The sequence below is a fragment of the Mastomys coucha genome, chromosome X (assembly GCF_008632895.1).
Source record: "Mastomys coucha isolate ucsf_1 chromosome X, UCSF_Mcou_1, whole genome shotgun sequence".
Taxonomy (NCBI): Eukaryota; Metazoa; Chordata; class Mammalia; order Rodentia; family Muridae; genus Mastomys; species Mastomys coucha.
The window spans coordinates 136159571-136175690 of NC_045030.1; the positions used below are offsets into that span (position 1 = coordinate 136159571).

General features: G+C 39.1%; 1 protein-coding gene across 3 annotated transcripts in view; it reads right to left on the reverse strand.

The window, feature by feature from the left end:
• Window positions 1-431: 431 nt before the first annotated feature.
• Window positions 432-16120, reverse strand: part of Chrdl1 (chordin like 1) — a 109658-nt gene continuing 93969 nt past the window's right edge. For 2 of the 3 annotated variants that reach the window (XM_031368865.1, XM_031368860.1), the window contains exons 9-12: window positions 14722-14916; window positions 8951-9118; window positions 5931-6020; window positions 432-2587 (exon numbers count right to left, since the gene is read on the reverse strand). In XM_031368865.1, the coding sequence (XP_031224725.1) occupies window positions 2457-2587; window positions 5931-6020; window positions 8951-9118; window positions 14722-14916 (584 nt within the window). In that variant the 3' untranslated portion in view covers window positions 432-2456. Of the gene's footprint in view, window positions 2588-5930; window positions 6021-8950; window positions 9119-11988; window positions 14917-16120 lie in introns of those variants that run through there. The other variant, XM_031368866.1, reaches the window with a different exon arrangement.

The window sequence follows — 16120 nt, forward strand, 5'->3', positions numbered from 1 at the left end:
TACTGCTAAGTGGACACTGCTAACTATTAAGGAGAAGTATGACAAGAATGTCCAGGTGACTGTGACACCACTAGGCCCACCCATCATCATTTACCCCATTGAATGACAGTCTTGACCAGGGTGTCAATCATATGATGTTCTCAGACATAAACTTTTTAAATTAAAATTTTATTAACATAAAAAAAATCCAGAAACACAGTGACTACATGAATAAGTACCATATTTTGGTATGCATCCCGTGAGAAGGGTAAAAGGGTAATACTGTTCGGTTATTCATATTTGGTTACATGAGCTAACTGGAAAATGGATAAAACTGCAAAATGGTGCTTATAGTCTTTGCTTTCCCAGGTGTTTATGATAGAAATAAATATACAGAAGAACAACATCTATTCTTCTCTACTGACTACAGGCAATTTGGCCTCTTTCCCCTATGCTTTATAGTCTACCCAACACCAAAATGCTGGAGAATGTCTACATTGACTTAGCACAGCTCCCCAGTTCCTGCTTCCCACAGCACTTTAGAAAGGTGTGTTCCTGCACCTGGAGGCAGGAGTCTATGTAGGGGAGCTCTTTAGGTGTTCCCTTGAGGCTAAGCTTTCAGAGAACACCTGGGTGGGAAACTTTGTGGGTGAAACATCAAGCAGGGGAATCACCACTTTCCTTCAGGATCTGGTAACTGATCTCCACACTCTGGAAACAGTTTCCTCTGAGAGGGGAGCAACAGAAGGTTGGCACTGCCCCCATCACATGTTCAATAATGTTCTGTGGCTTTTCAGTCCAGGATGCCCTATGCCCCTCTTCTGAGAAGAATGTGTAATTGGCTGGCAAGAAGTTTGTCTCATGAAGCTCTGGTCCCAAAGCCTGGTGTGTCTTTTATAGAAACCTTCTCTTCTAGTAAAGACAGGACTCTTCACACTTTTTCCTAGCATGTTCTCTCACCTAGAGTGGGAAATATGGGATATCTTGGTCTTCAAATTTCTCAGTACTCATGTGAGCTCATTTGTGCTCCTCAGAGTGCAAATCCAGAAAGTGGGCCTATGATCCTTGCTAGAAAATATTTATAGTTTTTTTCCCAAAAGGTGATTTCTAAAGCCAAGCCACAGAGAGGATAATTAATGTTGAGAAATTGGGCTGCAAATAACCATTTTAGAAGCAGCCTGGTCTAAAATTCCCAATGCAACCCATACTAAGAATAAGGCAAGACTAGTAGGAAGGGTTGGGACAAAGATCTTGGCCAGACTTCTCAGCTCCCTGAATGAATTCTTAACAGAAGAACTAATGTTGAGAATCCCATAAGGACTCTTTGAAAAGTAAAATTTCAACTCCTGTTATTAGAGAAGGAAGATTACCCTTAAAAAGGCTTTTAGAATAAAAGTGCCAACCTAAAGTGTCTGCCTAGGTGACTATTGCCTCAAGAAAATTAATGAGCATCACTAGCCTATTAACCAGTTAGTTTTAGAGCTGTGAAAAAATGGGCTATTTTATTTTTATCAGTTGTATCCTTCTATGGTTATTTTGTTTTGAATACATTTAGCTTCTGATGGTTTCTCCAAATTCTACCTTCCTAATGAAGGTGCCATAGATTCAGATAAGGAAAGAGATGTGGTATTAGTAGGCAAAATGAATTTAGCACCTCAAAGGTAACAAGACCCACAAATGGGGTTCTTCACTCTAGGACTATGGCTGATAACTTAAAAATCTGCCTTAAAGGCTTGAGGACAGAGGGTTTTTTTTTTTTGTTTTTTTGTTTTTTTGGTTTTTTTTGCATACATTTTTATTTTCTTTCTCTGGATACCAATAACCTCAAAGGTGTTTAGGAGCAAGAAAGAAGGGCACTTACATGTACAGTGTGTGTGTATATGTGTGTGTATGTGTGTGTGTACATGAGATATGAGAATGGAATTTTTTTTGTCAGTTCTGAAATAGAACCCATGGCTCCAAGTATGCTAGGTATGTGCTCTATAACCACCTGACTGTATTGCCACTCACTGAATAACTTTTTTAGAGAACGAAAGACACTTGAACATTCAAAAAGTATTTCATACAAATGACTGCTTGACATCACCCAACTCAAGCTGAACAATGTCTTTTTCTTCTTGTGATTTTCTACATAGAATTCCTAAAAGTGTTTTTTCTTTTTCTTTTTTACTTTAATCTGAAAATATTAATCTGCAAATAAAAGTGATTCTCAGAGAAACTAGAGCTGTATTCCAAAGTCCTATCCCTTCTCCCTCCAGAAACCATTAAAGACTCCTCTATTCTCTTTACAGGAGATGTTTGAGGGCTAGCACACCGCTGCACATGGAGGAACACAGTATGCTGTGGCTGGTGTGGATAATTTGACTGAGGTTGATTTTGGGGTTTTGGAGCACTGTTTACTTAAGCAAAGTAAGCCAGCAGTTCAGCTACAGCTTGGGTTTCCTTGATTGATACTATCCAACCCTGGCTGTGTTTGTCTAACAGTGGTCCTTTACAGGTCTCTCCAGGTACAAAACCTGGACCAAATCTTCCAGTTCTGTTCTGCACACTTGACTTGAGCACATCTGGCTGAGCTGAGCTTCTCCTTCAGTGAAGATCTTCCACTGGTCTAAAAGGCAAACACAGAATGATTAGGAATGTGTAAGATCAAAGCTGAACTACCTAGGAATACAACCAGTTCCCTTCATTCATTCCCACATCCTTGTAGCACTCTCTGAACATTTTCAACATGAAAGGCAGGTGGTTTCATAAAAAAAAAAAAAAAAGCACCCCCCCACACAAATATGTTTCTCGAATAGAGACAGAAAATAAGACATGGACTTTTCACTTTAATACATAGCATTTGATAGATATCCTCAAGTGAGATGCAACTGTTCTTCCATGAGCAAATCCTACGCACCATGTTTAGAAAGCTTTTATTAAAGGATTTTTTTGATTTTAAATAGTTCGTGTGTGGAGTGGGAGTGATACATGCATGTGAGTGATTGCAGGTGCCCATAGGGGTTCATTAGTACTAGACCCCTCCTGGGCCAGAAGTTGGGAACCATCCTGATGTGGGTACTGGGACCTGTACTCAAATCTTCTGGAAGAACAGTTTACACTCTTTAACCACCGAATCAACTCCACCCCCCCCCCCACCCGTGTTTAGAATTTTTATAGTGTATTCAGCATTTATAAAATACAGTCTGTTGGCTTGCTCTATAGGTGGTTCACTTCACACCAAGTTAAAAAAAAATGCCTGTGGACAGCAATATCCACTTAATTACCGGATCACAGCTTGCTTTCTTTGGGCTCCGTGTAATGGTTTGGGTTACTTGATTATTGTTATTTTCCCTGCTCCTCTCTTCTTTGTTAACAATTACTCATATTTATTTTCTTCTATATCTACATGTCCTTGTGCATCCTTGGCACCCTGAAATGCCATCCTATGGCTGCTTCTAGCCTTCCATGCTCATACTGGCACAGCCTTTTCCACTCTTAACTTGGTAGTATCACTTCTATTTGCCTGCTGATTCAAAGCAGATCCTCACTTTTCTTTTTTATTCCTGTCTTCCTGGTGATGAAATCTGGGGAACTCTGAGCCCAAGGTCAGGAAATTCCTTTTCATTCTAAACCTGCTTTGAACCTCTGTGCTTCCCTACTCACAAGAGAATATAACTGAGACTTGATCGTCCTGTTTATTTCTTCTTATTCTTCATGCCTCAGTAGGAAAGTAGAAGGCAAACTGAAGACAGCATTTACCAAAGCCTTACTGCATGTTGAGCTATGGAGGCACATTATGTGAGTGCATTGGGCTTGTTTCTGTGTCCCCAGGTGACTCCATTGGATCATTTCATTACCACCTTCCTTTAGACTATACACTTTGGGACACACAGTATCTACTTCCATTACCCATCTACAATCTTAATTATTATGGGCACAGAGTATGTCTAAATCAGCTTCAACATCCCCTGGAACCCAATCCAGTGGCTTGCTCACAACACAAACTGAAGTGTGTTCTATGGAGAAATAGTCATTTTGAAAGTCACACCATTGCTCCCTGGCCCCTAGTCTCTGTCTCCTTTATTCCTTACTCCCTCATAGGGATTTCCTAACATCTGCAACCAAATTCTCATACTGTTCATTTTAATTTCTATTGATCTTTCAAAAGACATACAGAAGACCTTTCTAGGTAGTTCTCAGGCATCCTGATCAAAATACATTCCAAGCAAAGGTCATTATTCAGCACTACCTACTTATTCTTTAGCTTTTCATTGGTGAATGGCATTACTATCTACCAAATCTATAAAGTTATTAATACTGGAGCCATTCCAAAATAACTCCCTCCTCCCTGTGACATATATCCTGTTGATTTAGTCTTAGAAATATCTCTCCTAGGCCCTTGGTCCTGTGAAGGCTCTATTCCCCAGTGTAGGGGAATGCCAGGGCCAGGGAGCTGGAGAGGGTGGGTTGGTGAGCAGGGGGAGGAGGGAGGGAATAGGGTTTCTCTCCCAAGGGAAACCAGGAAAGGGGATATCATTTGAAATGTAAATAAAGAAAATATGTAATAAAAAAAGAAATATCTCTCCTGGTGATCTATCCTCCCTTGTCTCACAGACCATATAGTGTGAGAACTTCCTAATTTAGACTCCCAGCTCTGCTACTAAATGGTGCACCCCCACTCCACACAGCAACCCCCTCTTTCTAAAAGCCATATGGAAGTACACCATTTACTTGCTTACTAACCTCCAGTGCTGTGCTTTATACTGGAGGTCAAATCTCACGTCTTAGCATTGCAAACAAGGCTTTTCACAGCAAGGCCTCACCAAGGTGAGTGCTTCTTAAATCTATCAAAAGGCCCAGAGCACCATGCTGATATCACTGTGTCATTGTGTAGCTACTCCCAAGGTTACTTGCTTTGTGTGTGCACTTTTCACTGGCTTCTTCTAAGCCTTTTGACTACTTTATACCAACTCTTTTCATCTTCATTGCACCCTATGTGGCCCTGGTGTTCATTCCTCACCCCCACCCACAGTTCTTGTTTGCTCCTGCCTGAATCTTCTCTTAGGCTGCACCTTCACCCTGGACTGATTTCTTGACCTGTTGCCCAGTCACACCCTTTTCTTTGAAAAAGCACCTCCTCCCCGAAGCCTTCCTCGACTAAGCCCACCTGGCTCTCATCTCATTGTTTTTTGCAGACTCCCCTGAGCACTTAGGAATTTAACTTCTCACAGCTATTCTAATTCACGCTGAAGGCCTGTTCCTGTTCTGTCTTGCCCATTAGAAATTCCCTGTGGATAGAAATCTGGTGCCTTTTATTCCATTAGAAGTGCTCCCCACCCATCCCCACCCCAGCACCGTGCAGAATCTAATCCCTAAGCTCCATCTAGTGTAGAAAGTAGGAGAGCTGCAACTCTGCAGGAATGCCTCGATGCTTTTAAAGAAACATGAGCACCTAGTGGAAGCTTTAAAAAGGGTCAGAGAGCTTTGCTGTAACATAGAACATCAGGGATTCTTTATCTCTGTCTCTCTTCCTCGTCCCCAGAGAACGTAGCCTTCCAGATACTAAGACTCCACAATTATACCATACCTGAAATATTGTGAAAATTCCTTCTACCCTCTTGGGCCTTGGTTTATCAGTTTTATTTATTTATTTATTTATTTATTTATTTATTTATTTATTTATTGGTTTATCAGTTTTTAAAAGACATTTAAGAATCCTTGCCCTGAAATAGCTTGTATGTGGACTGTATCACAATTTGTATTCATCATGCCCAAGCTTTCCCCGTTTGCACTCAGACACCCTATTGGCTGCTTGGTCCTTCAAAAGAGGAATAGAACCTTCCCTAATGTTGATACTGAGCATTCTTTATGATCACTGAGAATAATACGGAGGTACTTCCTGTGTGCCTATGCTACATTTAAAAGTTAGAGGTGGTTTCAAGTAAGGAGTAAAAGGAGGTACCACTTACTCAAGGTAGTCCGAGTAACCAGCTTGAAATGATGGAGCTCCCCAAACATCCTCTTGGAAATCTTCTCAATGTGGAAGTGCTGGAGAATGCCTAGGGCCAAGCACAAAGTAGAACAGGTGATGAAATATTTTCTATCTCTTTTTGGAAGCAAAGACCCTCTTTTCTGCCCAGGCTGAGCATATAATCTTATTACTGGGTCTTAGGAGTATTGAGCTAGGCTGTGTAATGTACTTAACCAGGAACTTGGACGGTTCAGGGATTTTAATTGACTCCATTTGTCTCCTTGGCTCATTGGACTTTCTTTAGCTTCTCCTGGGACTGGAGATAAGGAAGGTAGTACTTCTGACCATGGGATTCCTGCCTACGAAAAGCATAAGTACTGGTTGGAGCTTCTGTAGCCAGAGGCAATATTAGAAGTTCTGCCTTTGGTCATAATTTGGGTAGACTAGTTCCTGCCAAACCACTAGGCTGCCCTCCTGGCTAAACAATAAAAAGCCAGTAGTAGAATCACAGGCATATTATTTGTGTAAATGGAGACACTACCCCCATTCCTGAATTCACAGAGAAGAGCAAATTTTTCCTTTGGAAAATAGTACTAATTCCTGTAGGCTTCTCTTAACAAGGAAGCAAGCAAACAAACAAAACCTAAACAAATGGTGTGTGTGGGGGGGGGAGTTCTTCCTCATCTCCCCACAGTTTCCACTTTGCCTAAATAGTTTCTATTAGAAACTAAATAACTGAAACCTGCCAAGTAGTTAAGAAGCAACATGTCACCAGCTCACTTGAACTCAGTGGTTAAGAGTGAATAAAGAAGACAAAGCTTGGGTTTTGCTGTGTACAGGAAGCATAAGCCTCCCTTCAGTATGAGTAGAGCCTACTGATATATGTTCTATCGGCAAAGTGTGAGCCATCTGTACTTCAGTGGGGTGAAGGATATGTGGCTGGGATCACTGCTTGAGAAACCATCAGGCCAGTTCTTAATCCCAGGTGACTAGTAAACATACTATGGAGTTAAAGAGAGAAAATTAACATGCTTAGATATAAAGCCAAAATAAACATGGCTGAAAAGCATATGTGCATCCTATCATTCTTTCTAAGGGGTGGGGAGAAAAGGCAAGGTTGTTGGGAAAAGGCAAAAGAAAAGATGCAGTAAAAATTCTAGCAGTGTTTCTCAAAATAGGATCCAAGTACCACACTTGAATTAGTATCACAAGTTTCTGCCTTAATCATGAAATGTTTGTAATGTACCCAAGGCCTATCAAATTCTCATCTCTAGAGAAGGACTAGCTAGCAGTACCTTAGTACAGTTCTACACATGATGTTGAAAAATACACGTTTGAACACTGGTTATTATCATTGCTGTTTTGAGATAGGGGCTTACTTTGTAGTCCTGGCTGGCTTACAACTATGTAGATCAGGCTGTCCTTGAATTCAAAGAGATCCACCTGCCTTTGCCTCCCAAGTAATAAGATTAAAGGTATGTGCCACTATACCTGGCTATTTGAGTACTCTTGAGCCTTGGACAGGAGGTAGGTTTAACGGATAAAGGATATATCTTATTGCCCAAGAGAAATCTTAAGCCTACCATTGAATTTCTGAAAACCCTGACCAATCTAGATCAGCAGTCTTGTCTGTACATTATGGTGGTATGAACAGATAGATGTGGGAACACATTGAGTATTAAAAGGAATAGTGGTTGTTGTGGGGGCTGCTGTGAAGAATCAGAAAGGCAACTGGATATCATGACAGTATTGTTTTGAGTGAGATTATAATCTTTTCAGTGTGTGTGTGTGTGTGTGTGTGTGTGTGTGTGTGTGTATGTAGGCGCTTGTGCACCATACCACACATGTGAGGGTCTGAGGACAATTTACTTGTGGGATTCAGTTCCACCATGTGAGTCCCAGGGATGGAACTGAAGTCATCAGGCTTGTCACTAACACTTTACACAGTGAGCCCAAGACCATAATTTTTTTTGAAAGTAAGAAGGATGTTTTAAATTTCTCTTAATCCAGAGTGCATGGTGTAATTCCACAGACATAGCTTCACACTGGAAGAATGGGTTTTCCTTTTTCTTGAACTTTGTATTGGGAAGGTGGGCTGCAGTTTATTAGTTTACAATGTTGGCCATAGATTAGAATCACTTTGAGAACTTATGGAAATATACTGATTGATGCATGTGCCTTTCTTTGCTCAGACCAACAAATTAAACTCTGGTGGTAGGGCTTAGGTATTTGATATAAAAATAGAACTAAGGCAAAACAAAACAACAAGTTGGTTCAATGAGAATGATATGCAGCCAGAAAGAAAAAAACAGGGTGTGTGCTTCCTTATATGCAAATCCTACCTTCTAATTTGTATATATGTGTATTTTTGTGAGAGTAAGCATATGTGTTGATGTTGGGAAGCTAGAAGAAAAAAAGGCTTTAAGGGAGAGATGTACAAAAGGCAACAACATTTAATATGAAAGTAGAAGAGGAAATACCAGGAGTAAAGGAGTCTATGAAAGCTAGTCAGGAAAATGGGATGGATCAAACAAAATAATAACTAATTAACTAACGAGCAAACTATATATGAAAACCTGCTACTTTGTAACCTAACTAAAAAATAAAAATGAAATTTGAAAAGACATATTGGTCAAAATTGAACCACATGCTCTTCTTTCTAGAAGTTATAAAGATAAAAAGAATAAGAGACAAAATGATGTATAAGAGAGAATGTATCTATTCTTGAAATTTTTTCCTGAAAACAAAAGGCTTTGTTACCAAAAGAGGAAAAAATCCCTCCTTCAGATTTTGGTGCTGTGAAAAAGATAACTTTGGGAATCTTAAAAGTTAATCGTTAATCTTTAGCACAGGCCATGTTAAATTTGAAAGCATAATATCTATGCTAGACACCTGCCAGTTTCTAAGCAACAGGGGATAACTTCTGACCGAACATAAGAACATGTTGAAGCAAAATTAAGGCAAGTCGTCCTTTCTCTGCTACACTTAAAAACACAAATTCAATGTCATTTTGCTCACCCTTTTGAATAGTCCAAACGTGGACCTCTACTTGAGGTGGTCTCTCAGTCTCCAGAGCTAGTTTTCTGGTTGTCTCTCCATCTGCCATGAACACAGACTCATATACAGGCATGGTTTCTTCTCCACAAAAGGAACCTTTGCTGTCAAAGTTTTGGCTTGGAGGTTCTTCTGGAACCAGGAAGCAAGTAGAGGTTTGGCATAGATTTTTTTTAAAACTAGAAGCGAACATCTGTATTTATCCATTTCACTGTTTATAATTGCTGACACTGGTCAGGAGTAAACAATCAAGAAGAACATCATTACTGAAACAAGGTTTCCAGATTTACCTCACTAACTCAGCTCCAGCTGATCCTTTAGCAGCCATCAAGTCACCGAGACAAAGATAACCTCCATGTGATGTCAGAATCCATGGCTATATAGGGTACAGCCATAAACTGAACTGGATCTCCCTAAAACAGTCACTGAGAAGTGGACTTCAATGAAGAGGAATAGTATAGCCAGGTATATATTTTTTAGGTACTTAAGGGAGAATTGAATTTTCCATACTAGAGTAGAATCGTGTTCTGTCCAGCCCCATGTTGCTAAAAGAGGCCCAGGAAATGGGCTGACAGGGCTTTGGTTAGCTTCTCTGACATCATTTCTGTATACTTAGAAAACACTCATGACACTCACTTATGTGCATATACTTGCCCAACATATCCATCCAAATTGGCTTGACATTTCTGAATGCTCTTTGATTTGTTTGTAAGAGGGATGATAATACCGGATCAGTATCAGTGCCAAAATCTAGATGTCAGATTAGTCATGTGTATGCTATGCCAAAGGAACGGTTAGGAGATACACAAAAAATTGGTCAGATCCAGATCCACCATCTGTGTGTGGATCATATCCTATGTATACCAAACTGTTGAACTTCAGCTCCTAGGAATAAAGAAAGGCACCAGCCCCATAAAACTTGGCATTTTACATGACATTCCCCTTTGCCCAGGCGACATACCTAAAAATAAGTCCCCCTGGTTGATTACTGGTGAATTGTTCCTTTGTTAGGTGTGTATTCAAAGTATATAACTCAAATAAAAACAATGAAGAAAAAGCTTTACACACCATAAAAACTTTGAGACTATACAGAAGCCATCTATCAGAATAGCTGAACTGTCAGTGATGAAATCACTTAAGGGTTGAATGTTTGGGGGATCTGTGGCTCATACTCACTGTTGTCTAATCAGACATATTAGACCGGACATTGTGATCAAATTGCTATTGTATGTCTCTTTTAGACCCCATTAAGTTTTTTCTCTATCTCCATCTTCCACCATTTGGCACTGGGAGGAGAAAACCATCCTGATTTCTTGACAGTTCCAACTTGGATTGTTCATTTTGTGGATTATCCTTACAATCAAGCTTCCTGTCTCCCCTTGTATTTCTTTCTTTTTAGCCAGTTGATTACTTGGCAGGCCAGTCCTTTTTTTTTTTTTTTTTTTTTTTTTTTTTTTTTTGGTAATGTTAGATAATTGAGGGCTGTGTGCTAGGTTTTCAAATAGGAAGAAGGGACTTCTAGGAATTCAATTGTCACCTTTATAAGGAGGGCTGAATGAATGTAACTGACACATGTAACCCAACCCATGTTGTCACTAGCAGTCATATGCTCAGAGTTTTCTCAGTATCCAAACGAGTCATTTAGAAGCACCAGCCCCTCCTCAGATCCGGACTTACACAACTGAAGAAATCCACAAACAACAAAGCCCCATTAGCTACTCAGCCCTAGTTGAAACTGGAAGACCCTACAAGAGGCAAATGTTATCCTTAGGCAGACGTATTTGATAAGATCTTGCACTTTTCAGACTTGCCATCTCAAGGCACCTCACCTTCATGCTCGTCTACTCTCATCTCCTTTTCAGCGAACCGGGCCACAACTGAAGTCATTGCTGGCCATGTCCATTCCCCATGAGAACACTATCCTGCGCCATCTAGAACTAAGAAACTTAGATACCATTATTTTGGGAGGTGGTGATGACAGATAAAGATGTGTTAACTCAGCTCAGGAAAGTTTTTATGATCAAATCCAAAAAAGAATTGTGTAAGGAATGTCAGGTTATCAGGGCAGCAGGACTAGGGGTATGAGAAGTGAGTTGGGAAACCTGTAGTCAATCCAGGAAGTGAACACTGACATAAAGTGGAAAGCTGGCCTCTAGCAGAGCAATGGAAAAGAGGCAGAACTTATTGCTTTGCTTTGCCTGTGTTTGTTGCTGATGGAGCCTGCTATCATTTGTTAGGATGAAACTTTAGGCTTAGTCACCAGTGAACTTTCTTTCTTCCCAACCAAAACAATATTCTTTTTCTTTCACTGCTTTGCCCATTTTCCTCAAGATCATGTGTGATTATTTGAAGAGTCCACTGATGGTGTGATATTCCTTGCATGGCATCCAGGAGTCTATTTGAACATCACATTTTCAGAGAAGCCTTCCCTGACTACTGTCTTGAAAATGTTTTTTGGTTTTTTGTTTTTGTTTTTGTTTTTTCACGAGTCGCCATCTCCTGATCTTGTGCTGTTTCCCTTCACAGTCCCTTCACAGTCCCTGTCACCTGCTAAAATTAATGTTCTTGATTTGGTTTCACTGTGTTTCTTCTCCACGACAATGCAAGAACCAGGCTGTAGCCTTTGCCTGTCTTGTTCACCTATCATTCTTCAGTGTTTGTGTTTACATGCAGTAGGTACTTAACATGTGTCTTTTACAGTGATAATAAGACAAACTCATTAATGCTTTGCAGGTGCTGAATTTCTGTACAGGTGTCTGGCCATGCAGACAGAGACACTTAGGCAATATAACCCCTAGGAGTGATTTTAAAGTGTACAAACCCAGGTCTGGCTCCGAAAGAGAAAAAAGTACATAGAATGAGATTGGAACTCTCTCTTTCCATGATGCCGGATGGATATGTTATCTTAACATATTTGGAAAACTGTCAAAATAGCTCATCAGGGGAAACAAAATTCAGTCAGTCAGATTGTATAATATATTGACAATTGGGATTCTGGAAGGTGGTTTTTAAAACAACAACTTTTATTATGTTTTCAAGTGATTAAAGTAATACATGTTTACTATTCAAAAATTTAAAAATACAAGTGAAGGAAGAAAATAGGGATACTTAATAAGTCAGTTATCCAAAGATGATCTCTGTAAACATTCTGTCATTGTCCCTTCCAGGCTTTGAAAAAAATCTAAACACAGACAAACTCTTTCTTAAACACAAAAATTAAGTATAATACACATATTTTTGTAGCTTGCTTTTTAATTTAGTATTTCCACATCAGCAGTCTTGGTGTACAATGATTTCAATGTCTGCATAATTTTCCACAGTGCACTTATACCATAATTTAGCCATTCCCTTATGAGTGAATTTTCTGATCATTGTCAAGTTTTCACTATTATAAATAACACTGCACCAAAAATCCTGGCTTTTTAGACCTTTATGTGTCTCCATTTACTTTCTCAGAGGTGGAGTTGCTTATCTGGATGCTTTAAAAACACAGACAACCTGAGAGGGAAATTATTTTTTAAACTAATGCATGCTCAGTTCCAATTTTCTCCTTCTATTTCAAATACTCATATGAATAAAATCCCAAGTACAGTGTGAAGTAAGATTTTTGTCTGAAAATAAAAGAATCAAATTGAAAAAAATTATTTTCAGTATATAGGTATTTACTGATTTTTTTTTTACCATAGATTTTTCCTTTAAGTGTAAATGTTAGAACTTTGGCCCAAGAGATTGGAGATTGCAACTGACATAAAGATTCATGGATTAAATGAGATTACAGACGTTGAAGTGATAATAAGTCACCATGTTTGGGTAGCCCTGATATCCAAATCATTCCTAGAGTATGCTTCCTGCCTATCCCTAATAAGCATGCTTCCACCTGAATTTTAGTATACTGATTTCTGTACTATTGGTTAACTCTTATCCTTTATATGTCCACATCCTGTCCCTGTGACTTTTACCATGGAAGATGAAGGCCATTAAAGTTACCTTAAATCTTTACTTCCCAAACTTTAATATACTTCAAGTAGAATCACTTGACAATTTTAACTGCTGATTTGGATGCAGAGCAGGTGGAGGTCTGAGAGTCAGCTTTTATAATTATCTCCTAGGTGCTGCTGGTCCACAAACCACATTTTAAAGGACCATGAGCCCCTGTGATCATACAGCAATTGTTCTCAAGGTTTTCTGCACATCAAAGGAGCCTGAGGCACTAAAAAGGGGGTCCAAGCCCATGACACAATTCAAATCAATTAGATTGCAATCTCTGGAGATGAGGCACAGGTACTATTAGAACCCCCGCTGGGGATTCCAATGTACAGACAACTGCAGGAATCATTGGCTCACCTGAAAATATTCATGTATTTACACTGAATGCATGCTTGCCTGCTAGGCAGGAGCATTTGTTTAATGGAAGAGATAAATGATCTATCTCCATTTTTAAAAAGTGTTTTGTTTTTCACTTGTATTTATATAAATTCTTTTCAGAGGGCTTAAGAAATGATAAAATGATACATTCGTGTGCCTGGGAATGGCTAATTCACTGATAGTGGATTTATGGGATTGGGGGTGATAGTGGTGGCTGTAGGAAGTCACTTGCTTTATCCATCTCATTTTGAAGAAAATGAAATGGAGACTCATAAAGGTGAAGGTTTTTGTTCTAGATCACACAGGAAGGCTGTAGCAAGCTAAAGTTACAAAGCCAATATTAGAGATGGTAATTTTTTTATGTAGCTCATCTTAAAAACCACCATTTTAATAATTTGTGTTTAGAATAGATCAGCAACATTTTCAAGTAGAAAAGACAATGGGCTGGAAGTGACCTGGGTTTGACATCTTGATTGTCTTAATTAGTTTCATGACTCTGGGAAAGTCAGTTTATATACTTTACTGTTCTTGTCATTAATGAAGAAACAATATACTTACAGGATTTTAGTGTTGAAAGGTGGTGAAGGGGAGATAGAGGTTAGATAATAGATCCTAAAATACCATTAGAATGAATTGTTTCTTTAGCACAGTGGAGTTACCATATCAAACAACCAATTGATGATAAATTTTAAAATGACTAGAAGAGTCTAGGGATAAATATCAGAGGAGAGAGAATGATAATTACCCTGATTTGAAAATTATACCTTCTATATATGCATCTTGAATTAACATACCGTACCCCATAAGTATACACAGATACAATGTATCTGAAAAACTTCAAAAGGAAATTGCAAATTAAAATACAAAGATGGAGCACAGTAATAAACTTTTTAAATTTTCACATGGGGTTAGATCTATGCGAATTTGATGTATTTTCAAGGTCATATTATAACCTTAGATTTGAATCGGAACCTAATTTCTCTCCACTGTAACTCATGCATATCTCATCTGGAAAGAGTACTGGATTATGTCTTGAAGTGAGTTAGTGATTTAAAATGTCAAAGATGTGACTTTTCCTAAAACAGTGATAATGTAAACTCTCTAATTTAGAAAAGTAACAAGTTAAGCAATTTGGCATGTGGTCGAGGTTTTAGACAAAAGAAACTTTGAGTAGTTAATTCCTTCAAAGCAACCATCAGTGTCTCAGAAGAGGAAAGAATGTAGTTCATTCTTGCTAGAACTATATTATTGTTAGAACTATAAGAAAGGCCATTTATAGTTTTGATGCACAAAGAAGACTGAGTAGGACTATGTGTGAATCATTCAACCAAAGGCAGGACCTCCAGCCAGTGCTCCTTTTGCCTTTTTACCTGGGCACACCTTGCAGCACTTTCCATCTATTTTTTGAGGATACTTGCAGGGATATCGATTGGGGCAGTGGATTTTCTTACATTCTTGCTTGGTGACATTACAAGTGCACAGTACACATTCCACAATGCCAAATGCTCGTAAATTTGGGTGCCAGGACTCTCCATGAGAATAGGTCTTTCCATTGGAAACACACACTGGAAGAGAACACATGGGTAGAGAGAGTGGAGATGACTTATTAGGTTTAGAGCACTACCCATGAATTCTTTAAAATATCAAACATCCTTTGTTTTGGGCAAGAAGATGCATTTACAGAGATAGTCTCCTACAATAATAATAAGCTATATTCAGTAGTTATCCATGTGCATCTGCAGCAACCTCTGGATGTTTACAAATAGTCTGAAAAATAGTAGGCAAACTGCAAATATTTTTTCAGTGAGGTAGGTAGTGAATGAATACATTAATCTATTTGTCTTGAACATCTGATAAACAATCTCAAGGAGAATGTAGTATTTTTTAATATCTTGAGTGCCATAGAAAATGTGTATGGTCTAAATAGTTGTGCTTCTAGGTATTTCCCAAAGAGATGTGCTATCCAGGAGGGCTAGATTCAAAAACTGCTTCTTTCCAAAGGACGAATTTCATGTAAATCCTGAATCAAATCCATTCATAATATTAAATACTATGAGGGCCAAACCTACCAATATTGCTGGATGAGCATGGGATTTAATGTTGACAAACTATGTTTTGGTACAAGAAGAGAGATGCTAAGACAAGAGTGAGAGGGAAAGGACACACATGTGTCAGGTAACTTGTGAGGTGGTGGCACTTACGTCTTTAATCTTTTTCCAAGTTTCCAAGATATTTTCCCAAGTTTCCCATTGGTAGCTATGGTAGAAACATGGCTACAGCAAGTCCTTGCCTTACAGGCAGATATCTTTTGCCCCTCAGGCAGTTGTTGAGGGGAAGTACAGTCATTGACTCAATGTTTTCAGAAATACCTTAAAAAAAACATGCATCTGGGCTACAGGGAGAGGGAACGTATTTAGAAAAAGGGACAAATAACATCTTTTCATATATGTCAGCTTTATGGAGCTAGGTTCCAGGAAAATAAATGGACAGGCAGTGATGTGAAAGGAGATGTCCGAGAATGAATCTGCTCCATCTCTTTTAAGGCTGAGACTATGGATATGGCAAGCAGTAATTGGGTTTGGGTGTGTCTTTTATTATTTCCATCGTCTCATCATACCCAAGGAGACCTGTCTGCATCTTGATCAGCGTTATCTCTAGGCTAGGGTGGATTGCTTTGGGCAGGGCTGGGGGAAGACATATTCCCAGTTGGAGCGTTTCTAGGAACTGACTGATTTGGCTGCAACACAGACTCGGGATGAATCATTGGGC